This window comes from Muscardinus avellanarius (genome assembly GCF_963383645.1).
Source record: "Muscardinus avellanarius genome assembly, chromosome: 11".
NCBI lineage: Eukaryota > Metazoa > Chordata > Mammalia > Rodentia > Gliridae > Muscardinus > Muscardinus avellanarius.
The window spans coordinates 105414512-105432449 of record NC_137797.1 but is presented as its reverse complement, the minus strand read 5'-3'; the positions used below and the strand labels follow the sequence as shown (position 1 = coordinate 105432449).

Sequence of the window (17938 nt, the reverse complement as noted above, 5' to 3'; positions counted from 1 at the left end):
TCATTTGCCCTTCACCTTCTGACTCTCGGTCTTCTTGGGCAGCAGCACGGCCTGGATGTTGGGCAGGACGCCGCCCTGAGCGATGGTCACTTTGCCCAGCAGCTTGTTGAGCTCCTCGTCGTTGCGGATGGCCAGCTGCAGGTGGCGAGGGATGATCCTGGTCTTCTTGTTGTCCCGCGCCGCGTTGCCCGCCAGCTCCAGGATCTCGGCCGTCAGGTACTCCAGCACGGCCGCCAGGTACACGGGCGCCCCCGCGCCCACCCGCTCCGCGTAGTTCCCCTTGCGCAGCAGCCGGTGCACTCGGCCCACCGGGAACTGCAGCCCCGCGCGGGAGGAGCGGGACTTGGCCTTGGCCCGCACTTTACCGCCCTGCTTTCCACGACCGGACATGCCGCCTGTCGCCTAACACTCCAGCCAGGGCAGAAAATAAAAATAAAAATAAAAAATTATATAGCGAGTGGGTCGGTAAAGGGAATGCAATGCCAGCTCCCCGGAACTGCAGCCACAAACTCCCCGGTGGCCACTAGGCAGCGCCTTCCCATTGGGCGCCGCAACATCCGCGGCTCCGCGGGCCAATAGCGAGCTAGCAAGGGGACCGCCCCCTCCCGCCTCCTCCAATCAAAAGCGCATATTTGTACTCCTCATTTGCATAGCCGCTCCTATGAATGCCCGGCGCCGGGCGGTTCCACGCCGGGGTTTCGACATTCACTTTTGCAGCAATGGAGGTCATTGCCCCTGGCAATAGACAAAAAACGCTTTTAGTAGTGATGGGATGGACCGGCTCGCTTAACCTGTTCGTGACAAACGTTGCCGTGCCCGGGTAATGCAACATCTTAGCCAGGTCGTTATCGGATTCCAGCGCCCGCGCTTGTGAGCTTGTTCCTGCAGTGAAAATCACAGCCTCAGACACTTCTGCCGGCCTCTTTTTAAAAGGCCTTGACCCCTGTTACCCAACAGACCCGGGAGCTGGCTCGAGAAAAGGCTCTGTCGGTAGTTGGTCATGGAAATGGTCCTTTACTAGACCAGAGGACGCTCACTGGTCTCCCCGCAAAGTTCTGCGGCTCCCGGGCAGTGTGCCCTTCTAAGGCTCTGGAATTAGGCAGGAACGCTTTCTGGCTTAACTGGAACTTAACATGTCTACATCTGAGGCTCTGGGCTTGAAAAGAGCCACTGGATTCCAGGGGAAAGGCCGCGGCTGCAGCCCAGTCGCTGAGGCTGGGTTCCTGTCCGTCACGGGCTCTCGGTCTCAGCAAAGACTTTAAGGGCCTCCAGGGCCTCCTTTGTACCTTTGAAAAGGAAGAACGGCGGCAGTTTGTTCTTATATACTCAAATAACATTAAGGGGGGGATGCATTTTTTTTTTTTTAATTAAAATTTGTTCTCAGCCGGACGTGGTGGCGCACACTTGTAATCTCAGCATTTGGGAGACTGAGTTCATGGCCAGCCGCAGCAACTTAGTGAGGCCCTCAGAAACTTAGTGAGACAGACCCTGTTTCAAAATAAAAGAATAAGCCGGGCGTGGTGGCGCACGCTTGTAATCCTTGCGGCTTGGGAGGCTGAGGCAGGAGGATCGCACGGGTTCAAAGCCAGCCTCAGCTACTTAGTGAGGCTCTCAGCAACTTAGTGAGACCCTGTTTCCAAATAAAATATAAAATAGGTCTGGGAGTGTAGCCCGGAGGTAGAAAGCCTCTGGGTTCCACCCCCAGTACCACCAAAATAAAAGAATAAATAGAGCTGAGGATGTTCCGTCTTCAGTACCACACAGACAATAATCATAATTATCATTATGTGTCTTCTAATTCATTGAGGTACTTTAATATGCCTTAACATTTTTCACAGTTATACAAAGGTATGTGCTTCAGCGTTAAATGATTATCAAACCATATTTTACGCGGTATTTTCTGTGTATCCACTTAAGTGAAATGGAAGCTGGGCGTCATCCTAGTACTTGTGACAGGAGGATGGCTGTTTGCCCGCCAGCCTCAGATACTTAGCAAGGCCCTCTGCAACTTAGTGAGACTGTTTCAAAACAACAACAACAAAAAAAAAAAAAAAGGAAGAAAAGAAAGAGGGAGAGAGGAGAAGAAAAGATAACTAAACGTTCAGTTTGGGAGATAGTCAAGAATTGAAATAAGCATAAGTTAAAAACATTTAGAAATATAAAGCTTACCATAAAGCTGCTCGAAAGGATAGGTCTTTTTTTGCAGGCACAAAAAAGCCCAATTCACTAAAACACTCATTCCTTAAGACCGTAACTAAGTAACTGGGAAAGAATTCTGAATCATCCCTTACATCCTGCAGCAATACACCCTGAGAAGATACAGAATCCTGTCTCCAAGAGGGGTGACATCACTGATACTGTTGGCACTGTTCAGGGGTCTCTCTTGGGAATTTGCAGTATAAATTAGTGTTAAAATCCATGGCTGTGGTACCCGTTGCTTTACAAGAACTCTAAATTTTTATGTGGAAGATGTGCCAACCTCAGATTTGAATGACATAAGAAAAAATTTACCTATATAGCCAAATACCTCAATATAAAGAGTTATTTAAGCCGGGCGTGGTGGCCCACGCTTGTAATCCCAGTACTTGGGGGTCTGAGACAGGAGGATCACGGTTCTCTCCCAACCTCAGCTACTTAGCGAGGCCTTCTGCAACTTAGTGAGACCCTGTTTCAAAATAAATGATAAAAAACAGGGCTGGGAATGTAGCTCGGAGGTAGAGTGCTCCCGGGCTCCATCCCTCGTACCACAGAAAAATAAAATAGTTATTTAATTGAAAAGTAAATGCTCTAACCAGACAGGAGAGACAGGAGGCAGGAAAATTTACAATTTTAGGCCAAAAGATCAGAACGAAAGGGGGTAGAGAGCTGCCAGAAGGCTGGACTTACTGGGGGAGGGGTAATTAATTCCCGCGGGCCCCATAGAAAGGGGAAAAAGAGCCTGGCATGGTGGCACCAGTATAAAATCCCACAGTCCTTAGAGGCTGAGACAGATCGCAGATTCATAGCCAGCTTCAGCAATTTAGCGAGGCCGTCCTTAGTGAGAACCTGCTTCAAAATGAAAAATAAAATAGGGCTGGGGGTGTAGCCCACAGGCAGAATAGCCCTGTGTTCAGTCCCCAGTACCCCTACACAGAGAGAGAGAGAGAGAGAGAGAGAGAGAGAGAGAGAGAGAGAAAAGAAAGAGCCATTACGATATTTTCTTTCCAACTAATTACTTTAAAAGACCCACAATATGAATTTGGTAGGAGGATCTGATCAAATGTAAAGCATTTTAATAGCTTGTATTGATTTTTCACATTAATCCAGAAATGGTATTATGAGAATAATCCTTTCCTTTGAAAAGCAACTAACAGAATTAACCCCTGCTGGGAGGAGAGAGCGTCCAAGGAGCGGGATCAGAGAGCATAGATCAGGACTGCTTTGTATTCTAGCGACAAGAAAGGGCAATATAAATCCTATTACCCCATACTTTTTAAGCCTTCGAAAACGCCACTGTACGTTCTTAAAATTTATGGCCAAAAAAAAAATTAAAAAAAAAAACAGTTTTTCTAAAAGACGCATACAAAAATAAAAAAGTAGTGGAAAGAAAAAAAAACTCCGGAGGTGGGGCCTGGAGCTCCGCCCACTACGTCGAAGTCTTCAAACAGGTCCGCAGCAAGGGAATATAAGCTGAGCTCTCGGGCCGGGAGCAGCAGCGGTGCTTGCTTGAGCTGTCTTCTTCCGTCATGTCTGGACGCGGCAAAGGAGGCAAGGGCCTCGGGAAGGGGGGCGCCAAGCGCCACCGCAAGGTCCTGCGGGACAACATCCAGGGCATCACGAAGCCCGCCATCCGCCGCCTGGCGCGCCGCGGCGGGGTCAAGCGCATCTCCGGCCTCATCTACGAGGAGACCCGCGGCGTCCTCAAAGTCTTCCTGGAGAACGTGATCCGCGACGCGGTCACCTACACCGAGCACGCCAAGCGCAAGACCGTCACGGCCATGGACGTGGTGTACGCGCTGAAGCGCCAGGGCCGCACCCTGTACGGCTTCGGCGGCTGAGCCGGCCCCGCGCCCCCTCCGCACCCAAAGGCCCTTTTCAGGGCCCCCAAAGCCTCAGGAAGAGCGCTGCACACGGCCGCGCAGGCTAGGCGGTGGCCTGGCTTATGGCGTGGGATCCGCTCTGCGTTAGGTGTCCTGGGGGTGGGTTTCGGGGAGCGCTGGGCCTCGGGGCTAGGACCCCGGGAAGAGCGGCACAGGTTGGGGGTGATGGCGCTCAGTTGTGCAAGTACTTAGGCCAACACGGTCCGCACATCAACTAGAGACCCAACTGCGCGAGGTGCACTTATATATAGGCTGATATGCAAATCAGGTGCGCCAGCTTCGTCTCCCATTGGAGGAGAGCGTCAGAGGGGCGGCACCGCCTAACCTGGTTGGCCGCTGGCGGGCCCTCCACCCGGAAGGCGGCTGCCCGAGACTTTGGGCGGGAATTGCGCCGCTGGAATCCTTATAAGTGCGTGCGACTTTATTATGCAGTTGGCCGTAAAGCGGGAAAGTGCAGGTGAAGCCCAATCCTAGGCCAGAGCTCGCGGATCCCTACAGTTCCCACGGGCCAGCTTCCTAATGTCAGCTCAGGGGCGCTGGGGGGCGGCGAACGGAGCCGATAATGCAGTCTCAAGCCACAAGGAAATCCGGATCTCCACCTGCGGTTAAGTTTCCAGAAGTCTGCGGCTTGGGACAACCTGCGGGTCGTCCAGGTGATGCTCAGGAGACTGTCACACGTGACCCTCTTGCAGCTGGGAGATCTTCCTGGTTTTCAAATAAAAGCCCTGCCTCTGTATCCTCCTGCGAGCTGCGTGATGGGCTGGGTTCTAATAAGATCAATAAAAGTGGGGGCGAGGGAGATGTGAGATGGAGAGGTTCTGCCCGGGGACTGAATAAGGGCGGCCTCTTTCCAGGCAAAGGAAGGCCCTGGACCAGGCGGTCATCCCCGTGCGGGCCAGCAGGGCCGCCGGTGAGGCGCGGCGGGAGTGTGATGGCATCAATCCACTCCTGGCTCAGGCACTCCTGACCCCTCTGCATATCAGGGATTGGGGATGGGGGCTTGGCGCCCCAAGGTGTGGTGTGGTGTGTTCGTGCACCGCTTCGTGTTTGTTTTTGTGGTACTGGGGATTGAACCCAGGAGGATTCTATCTCTGGGCTACACCCCTAGCACTGTTTTCCTTTTTATTTGAAAACAGGGTCTTGCTAAATTGCTGACAGCCTTGTTAATTTGCTGAGGCTGGTTTCGAACCTGTGATCCTTCCGTCTCAGCCTCCCAAGTACTGGATTACAAGTGTGTACCACCCCACCCAGTTTATCAAAATGTCATTAGAATAAATTTAAATACATGGTACTTTCTCATCTTAAAATACTATAACCTTGTTCCTAATTTTGTTCTATCTTCAGATTATATTTTTTTCAGAAATGTGTTTAAAAGCTTCAAAAGTTATCAGTTTCTTCTTTCAGAAACTTTTAATCTTTATTTGTTAGCCTCTGATGTTCTTTCTTTTTAAACCATTTTCCTATTTCCTTCCGTTTATTTTAGGGTTTTTTTTTTTTTTTTTTTTTTTTTTGTGGTTCTGGGGCTTGAGCCCAGAGGCACTCCACATTTGAGCTACACCCCCATCCCGATTTTATATCTTATTTGGAAAGTTCAAAGCCAGCCTCAGCTACTTAGTGAGGCTCTCAGCAACTTAGTGAGACCCTGTTTCCAAATAAAGTATGAAATAGGTCTGGGAGTATAGCCTGGAGGTAGAAAGCCTCTGGGTTCCACCCCCAGTACCCACCAATAAATAAATAAACAAACAAACAAATAATAAATAAATAAAATGTCTTATTATTTGCTAAATAAGCTATAATTTTAAGATGCAGTTTGGATGCCAGGCGTGGTGGCACACGCTTGTAATCCCCGCGCTTGGGAGGTGGAGACAGGAGGATCGCGCAGGTTCGAAGCCACCACGCTGGCTTAAGAGACCCTGTTTCAAAAAAAAAAAAGTATAAAATAGGTCTGAGAGCATAGCCCAGAGGTAGAAAGGGTTCCAGGAACCCCAGTACCAAAAAAAAAAAAAAAAAAAAAAAAAATTGGGTTTAGAGAGACTAAATTTTTAGGTAGTTGGACCATTTTCCTGTTTTAATTATCAGCATTCATTTCTAATCATAAATTGAGGCTGGATAATGTTGCCTGTGTAGTTTTTTTCTTTTTGATTATTATTGAAGTTTTATTTATGACAAATGTTTGGAAATGGACCCTGGACAGGGAAGTATAGTATAATGCTTCACAATAGGATGTTCAGTTTGAGACTCTCTTCGGTATCATTAATTATATTTTGGAAACAAGAACCCTTTCTTTGTCTACTTAATGTATATTGTACCTGATGCCATCAGGTTATCTCCTGCTATATTTTCATTTCTGTTCACTTACTCTCATATTTTAAGTCACTTAAACATAATTTGTGTGTGGGTTAATACCTAAGCTTAATGATTGTAATACTATAGACTGGGTCTTTTATCAATGTAAACAACTTTTTTTCTTTCCTCTTGGGTATCAATTAACTTGAATTCCTATTAATGTTTTTTAACCTCTCAGGTGTATTTGGCATCTGCAGTCCTTTATATAATACGCTAATGATCTAATTAAAAAGACTTTTGCCCCCAAATTTTAACAAGCTTAGTTATTTAAGATAATGTCTAAATCTATTACTAATTAAGGGAAATAAATGATCATGGGGTGGTCAGAACAGATCAGAACAGCTGGGGAGACTTCACAAACTCAACATGTCCGACTCATTTCTTGACTTTCAGACTTCTGCTTTTTTCTAGTAACAGAGCCACCACCATTTCTCCTTTACCCTTTTGAAACAGAAGCCAACTTTCTTCTTCTTTATTTCCTTCCTCTATATACAGAGTCTGTGTTTCACCGATTCTTCTTCAGTTATTTTCTTCTCAACTCTCCCAGTAACGCAGTGGCCTCATTTCCTTCAGGTTAATTTAACAACTAAAGGGCAACCACGATTCTTTGCTTTGGGCCTTCGACGGCCCAGCTTGTATCCTGAATCCCCATGCGGCTGGTGAAACACTGCTCTAATCGGGCTTCTTCCACTGCAGCATCCTTCCGTGGCTTCCTCGGCCTGTACGATCATGTTTTTACTGCTCAGCCTTGTTGACTGAACCACGGCCCTCCTCATTTGGGTGTCCATGTATGTGTCCAGGCAAAACCAGCCTTTCTTCCAAGTCGCCACCTTTCTCCATCGCTCTTGCCATACTGGCCTTGCCACTGTTTCTAGACTATACCGTAAGCATTCTTTTAAAAATATTTTGCCCTTGATTCTTTTTTTTTTTTTTTTTTTTTTACTGGATTTCCACCCTGGATCTTGGTAGTCCAAAATCACCCCAACTCAGATGCTGTCTGCCTCTTCTTTTTTTTTTTTTTTTTTTCTTTTGTACCTTTTTCCTGTTTTCTTTCTTTCTTGCCTGCTTGCTTTTTCTTTTGGTGGTACTGGGTGGTGGTACCACTAAGCTCCATCCCTAGCCTGTCATTCTTATTTTTCCCAAGCTATCATCAGACTCAATTTTGCATCAGGATTTTTGTACTTGTAGAAAATATGATCGGGTTTCAGATGTTTCAGTCCATAGCCAGCTCTGTAGCATAAGTGCCAGCGGCTGCAATAGCAGGGAGCATGAACGGACACTGCTCTGATATCATGGGGTCTGGAAGTTGCTTCTACATCATGGTGGCTGAAAATTGCGCTCACATCACGAAGGCCAGAAGTCACTCTCACATCATGGAGGATGAAAATTACTCTCACATGATGGAGGACGGAAGCCATTCTCACATCATGGCGGCCAGAAGTCACTCTTACATCATGGAGGCTGGAAGTTACTCTCCAAAGTAGATTTTAGATGCTCTCTTTTTTTTTTAAGTCATACATGGGTATGGGTGAGATAATGTTAGTTGCTCTACTAAGTCATTCCATAATGGATACATATTTCAAAGCATCGTGCTGTTTTTGGGTTTTGTCAACTTAAAAAACTAACTTGTTTTATTGGTGCTTCGTAGTCATACAACTTAATGGAATACAAGATGGTAGAGGCATACATGTACACATCACTCATTTAGCCCTTCCCCAATTTCCACCCCACTCCCTCCTCCTCCCTCCTCATGTTTGGCTTAGTGATTAACTTTGATTTATTTGTGAGTATACATCATGTAAAAGAGAAAAAAAAATCCCTAATGTACATGATGTGTTTTTTTTTTTTTTCCTTGCAGTACTGGGGATGGAACCCAGGGGCATTATATCTCTGAGCTATATCCCCAGCCCTATTCTTTATTCCTTATTTTGAAACAGGGTCTCACTGAGTTGTGAAGGGCCTCACTAAGTAGCTGAGGCTGACTGAGAACCACGATCCTCCTGTCTCAGCCTCCTGAATGCTGGAATTACAAGCATGCAACACCATGCCCAGGTTCTTCTCCTTCTTCTTCTTCTTCTCCTTCTCCTCCTCCTCCTCCTCCTCCTCCTCCTTCTTTTTTTTTTTTTTTTAAAGTTTGAAGGCAAAGTGCTGCTGGGATGGAGGAAGCAGGTGGCTCAGTGATGTCACCAGCAGGAGCAGTCCTTCAGGAGTCATTTCTTAGAGGTGGGGAGAAGCCAGGCCAATCCAAAAAGCTCCTGTTTCAAACTAGCAGATGCCTGAACAAAGAGAGGTTCTGCTGGGAAGTAGGAGCGAATGGGGTTATCATAGACATCTTTTGCAATAAAGAGATTACATTTAAATGGCTGCGTTGGAAATACCAGTGAACTTCCGCTTCTGCTTTCTCCCAGAAACTTGGAGTATTTCCAGCAGTCCTTCTTTTCTATCATCTACAGCTTTTACTATTAGTGCCGCTCCCCCTCCTCCCCTGTAGCCTCTCCTCCTGCCAATAGAAAGTGAAAGAGAGCGGTGGAGTCTGCCCCTTCACATGCTTGTTCAGTGATGGGGAAACTGGTGAAGAGGAGGAGGGGGGGAGGGGGAGGAGGGGGGAGGAGGAGGGGGGAGGGGAGAGGAGAAAAGGAGAGAGTCAGGCTTGTGGCGAATGCTTTAATCCCAGCATTTGGGAGACTGAGATAGGAAGGATCCTGGTTCCCAGACAGCCTCAGCTACTTAGTGAGGCCCTTTGCAATTAATTTAGTGAGAATCTGTTTCAAAATAAAAAATAAAAATAGGGCTGCAGGTGTATCTCAGAGGTAGAATATCCCTGGGTTTCATCCCCAGTGCCACAAAAAATTAAAAATAATTAAAAATAAAATAAAATTGTATTTGTATAGTGAGGCCCTTTGCAACTCAACGAGACCCTGTTGCAAAATAGAGAATATAAAATAGGGCTGGGGGTATACCTTGAATACAGATAGAGAAAACAGATAACAACTATTTCTAGGATACAGGGAAGTTTGTTTACAACTGAGATATATTACTGTTGACTCCAACACATAATTCCCATCATATACAAAACAGGCAAATGGACAGAAATTTTTGAGTATGAGTCCCCTAAGAGGAGTGTTCAATCAGCTTTCTTAAGTAATCCAAACCCCAGCAAACCTTCTACTATTTCAGTATTTGATCTATTAGAACAATTAGCAAGCACTCTAAGGACAGAATCTTTTGAATTTTGTATCTTCTTCTCCAGCACATTACATTCTCATCACAGCAATTTTCTCAGTAATTTGCCTTTAAGCTATCCAACAGGTCACATATGCATTTTATTAGATTATATGCCACTTGATTAAGTACAAACAACAATAAATGAAGTTAGCAAATTTGGATACAGAGAGCCTTATGAGCATACGACTTCCCTGGAGAAATTCCTGTGCCCATTGACTACAAGCATTCAATGTGCATTTCAGCTAATTATCAGTTAATTACTTTAGTCATTTTTCTTCAATGAGTTCAGATCAGAATCTCTACCGCTAATGCTTAGCACAAAACATTTATTTTTTTTTGTTCCACTCGTTTTGGGGTGAAATTCCTTTGCAAGCTTATCTTTGCTTCTCCCCTGAGAAAAGAAGACAAAGGGAATTGGGAAGGTGGGAAGGACACTGTAGTATAAAAATACAAAATGAGCCTGATACAGCAGTGCATGCCTATAACCTCAGTCCTTGGGAGGCCGAGACAGGAGGATCACAGGTTCAAGGTCAGCCTCAGAAATTTAGCAAGACCCTCATTAAAAATAAAAAATAAAAAGAGCTGGAGGTATCACTCAGACGTAGAATGCCCTAGGTTCAATTCTCAGTTGGCGAGGAAAAGAGAGACCCATTGGCTGCCATGTTTAAAAAATGGTAAATGCAGGTGACTTGCTTAGCTGTCCTTTCTCATATGGAGTAATTGTGGGGTTTTTCCCCTCATATCCTTGGAGGGTTTTTGTGCTATATTGAAGAGTGTCTTAGTCCATTCTGGCTACTATAACAAAATATCTTAAGCTGGGTAGATTATAAACAAGATAATTTATTTTTCTTACAGTGTTAGAAGCTAGAAAGTCAGATGTCAAGGTACTGGGTAGTTCAGCATTTGTTGAAGGCTACTTTCTGGCTCATAGATGGCTGTTTTTTAAATATGTCTTCATATAAAGGAAGGGTCCCGCTGGGCACGGTGGCGCACATTGTAATCGCAGCATTCGGGAGGCTGAGACAGGAGGATCACGGTTCCTGGACAGCCTCAGCTACTTAGTGAGGCCCTTTGCAACTCAATGAGACCCTGTTTCAAAATAAAGAATAAAAAAGAAGGTTGGGGCTATAACTTGGAGAATGCTCCTGCGTTCCATCCCCCAGTACTGCCAAAAAAAAAAAAAAAAAGGAAGGTCTCTTTTATAAGGCATTATATCGCATGCATGAGTCCCCATCCCCATGATGTAATCACCTCCCAGATACCTCACTTCCTAAGACTAGCACTTTGAGGATTAACATTTCAACATATGGAAGAATATGGCGGGACAGAGGAAAAAAGTACATTTCCATTGCTATGAAACTTGGAACTCAAGCAGCAAGAAGACTGCTTCTTGGCAGGAGAAGGAAAGCAGACAGAACTTAACAGAACAAAGACAATCAAAACGTGGTGGCATTGGAGAGCAGAGGACCAAAAAGAACACCACGTGTCTCATGAGGTAGAGCCACCTTGGAGAGCCCACACTGGGGCTGGCAACTGCCAGGACTCGTGGCTCAAAGGGACCAACTCCAGCAAAGAAGAAACTGAATCTTGTCAAGCCAGTGATTGCAGAAAACATCATCAAAAGCAATCATTTTTTTATCTCCACACTTAATTACCTCAAGATAGCAATTCCCTAGACTGCCCAGCCAAACTACTCAGCAAACTCCTGCAGTTGAAGCTGAACTCAGACACAGAAACAACAGAACCTTCCTGCAGGGACCTCAGTGGCTACACCCCACCTTATTAAGATCACTGTGAATCTATGGACCAACCGCCCATTTTACCCAGTGAACTCCTATGGCTACAGCTGAATTTATCCCTTCCTGAAGGGACCTGGGCAGCACTCTTCCAGAAGATTAGTTTACAAACCATCTCAGCAGGATCTTGCTTGGCTTTGGATACTTGCTTGGCAAAAAACAGTTCTGTGGGGTCTGTGAGTTGGCAAATCATCCCAGCTGAGGTGGGAGCAGGGCCTACAGTAGGACACAGCAGAAATATAAATTAGTAGACAGTCCCTAGGGACACTCAGATGGATGGGACCTAGAGCTGGCATTTCTCCATACCCCTACAGGGTCTCCAGCCATCGCCACAGGATTTCCAGCAGTGGTATCTGTGGGGTGGAATACCTCAGGCAACTGTACTGCAGACTAGGAAGGCTATAAACGCATACCTGGAATTGTTTGGGTGCCACACATACAAAGGTGGGTGCCAACAAGGTCTCAAATGATTGCAGCTGTCCAGAGCAGCAGCAGTGCCCCCGGTGCTAACTCAGTTATTCAAATCCCAGGCTCAGAATAGTACAGTCTCTTCCTTCCAGAGCTTTGGCCGGGAAACAAATTCTCTGTCAGCCAGCAGAGTTTGTGACTGGTGATTACACAGGCCAGTAATGACAGGATTTCATGTGATCACAACCAGCAGATCAGTGGTGGGGTCCCTTGGCCATCAAAGTTCAGTCAGTTGGGCCACAAGCTCAGAATACAGTTATCTCTAGCCCTGCTGTGCTTATGCCCAGTAAACATAGAGGCTGGAGATCAGTGCTCCACAGGATATCATGGCCTCACAAACAGCAGAGCAGCAGTGGTTTCTACGAGGCATTAAATCCCAGCCAACAGTCCCAGGATCAAAATGGAACATCATAGTCTCTAGCATTTCTGAGTTTAAGCCTGGAGAGCATGGCAGCCTGCAGCCAATCAGAGACTCCTGCTTGCATGCACTAACAAAGAACTATATCCTGATAAAGAATTTGTGGGGGACACTCAAAAGTCTGATTATGTGAGACAGATTCATTGAGGCAAATACCCCCATCCCTTATAAAGGGATAACAAACAGACATAGCAATCTCAAGGAAAGAGGAAAAGAACGCCAAGGCCATGGAGACACAAACCTTATAATTCTAAAGACATGAGAATGAAGCTCAATGAGGAAACAATAAACTCCCACAACTCAACAACAAGGGAGATCATCAATACCGAACTGCATAAAATACCAGATGGAGAATTTAGATTTTTGATTTTCAATCTGATCAAAGACCTCTGAAATAAAATCAGAGAAAGTGTACAGAAAATAAAAAGAATATATAAATAGAGAAACTGAGGGTCTAAGTAAAAACCAAAATGAGGCTTTGAACAAAATGATGGAGACAATAAATGAAGTAAAGACCTAAATGTAAACCACCTCTGGCAGCAAGGAAAATAGAGTCTCAATCTTGGAAAACAGATTATACAAGATTATACAGTTAACAATAAAGAAGACAATATGGCAACATAGCCAGAACATTTAAGAAATATGAGATAATATGAAATGACCTAACTTAAAGATAATAGACACTAAGAAAGGGCTAGAAGCCCAAACCAAGGACATTAGAAACCTATTATTTCAGATTAAGAACAGAGATTTTCCAAAACATAGGGGAAAAAAAAGTTGGGCATTCACATAGAAGAGATATTCAGAATACTAATAAAACAAAATCAAAGAACTTCTCCATATACTAATAAATAATAATCAAAATGACAAACATAGAGGTCAAAGAAAAAATCTAAACTCATCAAGACCAGAAGGATGGGTAACATCCAGGGGTAAAACAATAAGAATCACTCCAGACTTCTCAATACAAGTCATGAAAGCCAGGAGGAGCTGGTATGATATACTACAAACCCTGAAGAAGAAACAAAAAACAAAAACATAAAAAAAAACCAACTTCCAACCAAAACTACTATATCCAGCATAGATATCATTAAAAATTGATGGAGAAATAAAAATCTTCCAAGCCAAGCAGGAGCTAAAATATATTTATGACTACCAAGCAGAAAATATAACTCAAAATGACAAGACACCAAATTCATCTCTCAGTAATAATACTGAATGTCAAAGGTCTAAACTTCCCATTTAAAAGGCACAAACTAGCCAGGCGTGGTGGCGCACACTTGTAATCCCCAAACTTGGGAGGCAGAGACAGGAGGATCGTGTAGGTTTGAAACCAGCCTTCACTGGCTTAAGAGACCCTGTTGCCAAATAAAAAAATATATAGAATAGGCCTAGGAGTGTAGCCCGAGAAAGGTTCCATCCCCAGTACCACCAATAACTAACTAACTAACTAACTAAATCAATAAATAAATAGATAAATAATAAAAGGCACAAACTAGGCCGGGCGTGGTGGCACATGCTTGTAATCACCACGCTTGGGAGCCAGAGACAGGAGGATTGCTCAGGTTCAATGCCAACCTCGCTGGCTTAAGAGACCCTGTTTCCAAATAAAATATAAAATAGGTCTGGGAGTGTAGCCCGGAAGTAGAAGAGTTCCATCCCCAGTAATACCAAAACTAACTAAATAACTAAATAACTAACTAACTAAATAAATAAATGGCACAAATTAGCAATGTGGATTAAAGAACATGATCCAACTGTATGCTGCTTATAAGAAACTGACCTTACATGCAAAGATATCCATAGGCTAAAAGGAAAGGACAGAAAAAAATATATACTTTGCAAATAAAGACAGAAAGCAAGCAGAGGTAGCATGGCTCATATCTGACAAAGGAGATCTTTTTAAATGTTAGAAAAAATAAAGTGGGTCACTTTTTTTTTTCAGTGCTGGGGATTGAACTCAGGGTCATTCTACCTCCGAGCTTCACCCCCAGCCCATTTATTATTTATTTATTTATTTATTTAGAAACAGGATCTCACTAAGTTTCAGAGGGTCTCACTAAGTACCTGAGGTTGGCTACACACCTGCAATCCTCCTTTCTCTGCCTCTCAAGTACCAGAATTATAAGCATATGCCACCACACCCAGTGGGTCACTTCTTACTAATAAAAGATGTAATGATACTAAACATTTATGTCCCAAAAGCGAATGCACCCACTTTTATAAAACAAACTCTTTGAGACTTTAGGTCTCAGGTAGATCCAAATACAATAATATTAGGAGACTTCAACACACAGTTCATACTACTAGATCAATCTTTCAGGCAAAAGATGAATAAAGAATCTTCAGACCTAAAGAACACTATAAACCAAATGGACCTAACAGACATATACAGACTATTCCAACCAACAACACTCAATACACATTCTTCTCAGCTACTCACAGAACTTTTTCCAAAGTGGACCATATTGTAAGCCACAAAGAAAGTACTGGCACATTTAAAAAATGTAATATAAGCCAGGAGTGGTGGCACACACTTGTAATCCCAGTGCTTGGGAGGCTGAGACAGGAGAATCACACAGCACAAACCAGCCTCAGCTACTTAGTAAGGAGGTTCTCAGCAACTTAGTGAGACCCTGTTTCCAAATAAAGTATAAAATATGTCTGACAGTATAGCCCAGAGGTAGTAAAGCCCCTGGGTTCCACCCCCAGTAGCACACACACAAAACGTAATATAATTCCTTGCGTCTTTTCAGATCTTAATGGAATGAAAGTAGAAATCAATAACAAGAAGACCAAAAGACATTACATAAATACATAAATGAGAACTTTTGAATGTGGACTGAATCAAAGAAAAAATAAGGGGAGAAATAAAAATATTCTTAGAATAAAATGAAAATAGAGATAAAACATACCAAAGTCTATGGGACACTTTGAAGGTGGTTCTAAGAGAAAATTTATAGCACTGAATGCCCACATAAGAAAAACAGAAATTTATGAAATAACCTAATGACACACCTCAAGGACCTCAAAAAATAGGAACAAACTAACCCCAAACACAGCAGAAGGCAGGAGATAATTAAACTCAGAGCAGGAGTCAATGAAATAGAGAAAAATAAAAATTACATATATCAACAAAACAAAAGGCCAGTTCTCTGAAAAGATTGATAACCCCTTACTCAATCTAATCAAAAGAAAGAATCAACCCAAATTAATAAAATCATAAGTGAAAAAGAAGCTATTACCACAGACCATGGGGAAATACAGAGGATCATCAGAAACTATCATGAAAATTTATATTCCAGTAAACTGGAAAAAATTAAAATTGACAGGTTTCTAGAAACATACAACCTACCTAAACTGAACTAAGAGGTTATAGAAACCTAAATCAAACAATGCCAAGCAAAGAGATAGAAACAACAATAAAAAAAAAACCTTCCATAAAAAAATCCCACGTCTAGACAGATTTCTAGCTGAATACAAGTTGTTCCATGAAATCAAAAGAGGTGGAATCCTCTCAAACTCCTTGTATGAGGCCAGAATCACCTTAATATGTGAGACTATAGTGCACCAATAAAATTTTTAAAAGGTCAAAAATTGGAAAAAAAAATAAATCCAGATTCTCTGGTCAAAACGCCACAAAGGCTGTTCCCACACCTGCATGGACACCTTAAAATTAACATTTCCAAAAAGAAGTCATGTGTGGTTTTCCTCTCCCCCTACCCCTCATCATATTGTGTATTGAACCCAGAGCATTCTACCTCCAAGCTACCACCTCCATCCCTTTTTTCTTTCTTTTGTGGCACTGGAGGTAGAACCCAGGGTCTTCTACCTCTGGGCTACACTCCCAGACCTAATTTTTATATTTTATTTGGAAACATATAATCTCACTAAGCTGCTAAATAGCTGAGGCTAGCTTCGAACCTGAGCAATCCTCCTGTCTCAGCCTCCCAAGTACTGGGATTACAAGCAGGCGCCACCATGCCCAGCTCCTTTTTATTTTTTGAAACAGGATGTAGCTAAGTGGCTAAGAGTCTTGCTATGCTGTGAGACTGTCCCGAACCTGCTATCCTCTCATCTTAAGCCTCCTAAGTACTGGGATCACAGGCATGCGCCGCCACGTCCAGCCCCATCCAACCTTCTTTCTAGATATCTCTTGGAGCTATCTGCATTCCCACCGCCCTCATCCCAGCCTCCTTTCAGTCTCGAACTACAGCAACAGCCGCGTTCTGAGTTCCCCACTCCCACACCTGCCTCCCCAGGACGTTTTCCCACAGTGGCTTCAGGGATCTTTACAGCACAGGCCTGCCTGCTCAAGGCCATTTCTCAGTTTGTAGGATACAGCCCCACTTCTTTAATTGCTTGTAGTAAACTCCGTGTTTCCCCTCCTCCTCTCTAGTGCCTTCTGTGGCTACCTGACTCCGGGCTCTCCAACCACCCCATGCCTTTCAGTTCCTTGGAAACACCTGCCCCTTCCCTCCTTGGGGTCTTTGCAGGGGTGCTCCCTCGCCCAGGTCTGGCTGCTCTTCCTTTTATTTCCATTCAGCTCATACCTGTTTATCCTTCAGGGCTCTGCTTAGACCAGGGAAGCTTCTGTGACTCCTAGTGCAGCTTCTGTTAACCTGTACTCTGTACTTTATTGTCGTTGAGTAGTAACCTAATGCAGTAACAGAACGGTATGCTGAATGTGTCTTCCTGTTAAAATGCATGTTCCGTGCAGACATGACTCCATCCACATCACCCTTTGCTAGGTCTCCGGTGGATACCAGCTCCTGACACACAGCCAGTTCTCAGTAAATAGCTGTTGGGTAGAGAACTGAAGCACAGCGCGTCCGAGCTGAGCATTCCAGTTTGATGTGCAACTGAAACCTAAGTGCCACTAGTCCACCGTATGTGCCCTGCCCATCGGCCCTTTTGACCTTTCTTTCCATTTCACCAGCCTTGCTGGGTGATACGCTACCTCTTCTTTCTTTTCCCTCTTCCCAGGGATATGTCAGAAACTGATGTCTTTCTACAGGGCTCGGCCCGGGCAATCTCCCTGTTTATAGCGCTAACCTTTCTGTGTGCAAACACATCAAGTGAACTTTGGTTTATCCCCTGCCATAATGTAGCTGCTAATTACCGGCAGGTAGGCTGTGTTCCACGGCCCACGTGACCACGTCCCGGGCATGCCCCGGACGAATCGTGGAGGAGAAGGGACTCAGGGACTCCACGAGTGGCCGTCCATCTGGAGTCGCCACGTCCCCAAAGGACAGAGTGCGGTGGAGCGAGGCCATGAAGACCCCACTGCTGGGCTGGGCTTTGTGGTCACTGCTCCTCCAGCCAGGGCTGATGTTCTGGACCTCCCAGATGAGTCAGAACTGCCACAATGGTAGCTACGGGATCACTGTCCTGATGATGGACAATACTGCCTTCACAGAGCCCCAGAAAAACTTGGAGCAAGCGGTGGAGGAGGGCTTGGACATAGTGCGATGGCGTCTGCAGGAGGCTGGTAAGAACATGGGCACAGAACCCTCCTCTTGGCTAAGCAAAGACCTCGTGTGCTTTGCCTAATCCCACAACCTTCCTCAAGGTCCCTCGAGAATCCCCGTTCTATTTCGAGGCAG

General features: G+C 44.6%; 3 protein-coding genes across 5 annotated transcripts in view; 2 read left to right on the top strand and 1 right to left on the bottom strand.

Moving 5' to 3' along the window:
- On the bottom strand, positions 1 to 390 carry H2AJ (H2A.J histone; the record flags this gene model as incomplete). The annotated part of the gene is made up of 1 exon (XM_080706445.1): positions 1 to 390. The coding sequence occupies one exon, from the start codon at positions 388 to 390 to the stop codon at positions 1 to 3; it is 390 nt and encodes a 129-aa protein (XP_080562571.1).
- A 3335-nt stretch (positions 391 to 3725) lies between these two features.
- H4C16 (H4 histone 16) lies at positions 3726 to 4037 on the top strand (the record flags this gene model as incomplete). The annotated part of the gene is made up of 1 exon (XM_080705971.1): positions 3726 to 4037. One exon carries the CDS (start codon positions 3726 to 3728, stop codon positions 4035 to 4037), a length of 312 nt encoding a protein of 103 aa, XP_080562097.1.
- A 13569-nt stretch (positions 4038 to 17606) lies between these two features.
- Positions 17607 to 17938, top strand: part of GUCY2C (guanylate cyclase 2C) — a gene marked incomplete at both ends in the record, with an annotated part of 71632 nt that continues 71300 nt past the window's right edge. For all 3 annotated transcript variants that reach the window (XM_080705279.1, XM_080705278.1, XM_080705277.1), the window contains one exon: positions 17607 to 17823. In XM_080705279.1, coding sequence (XP_080561405.1) covers positions 17607 to 17823 — 217 coding nt within the window. The remainder of the gene's footprint in view (positions 17824 to 17938) is intronic.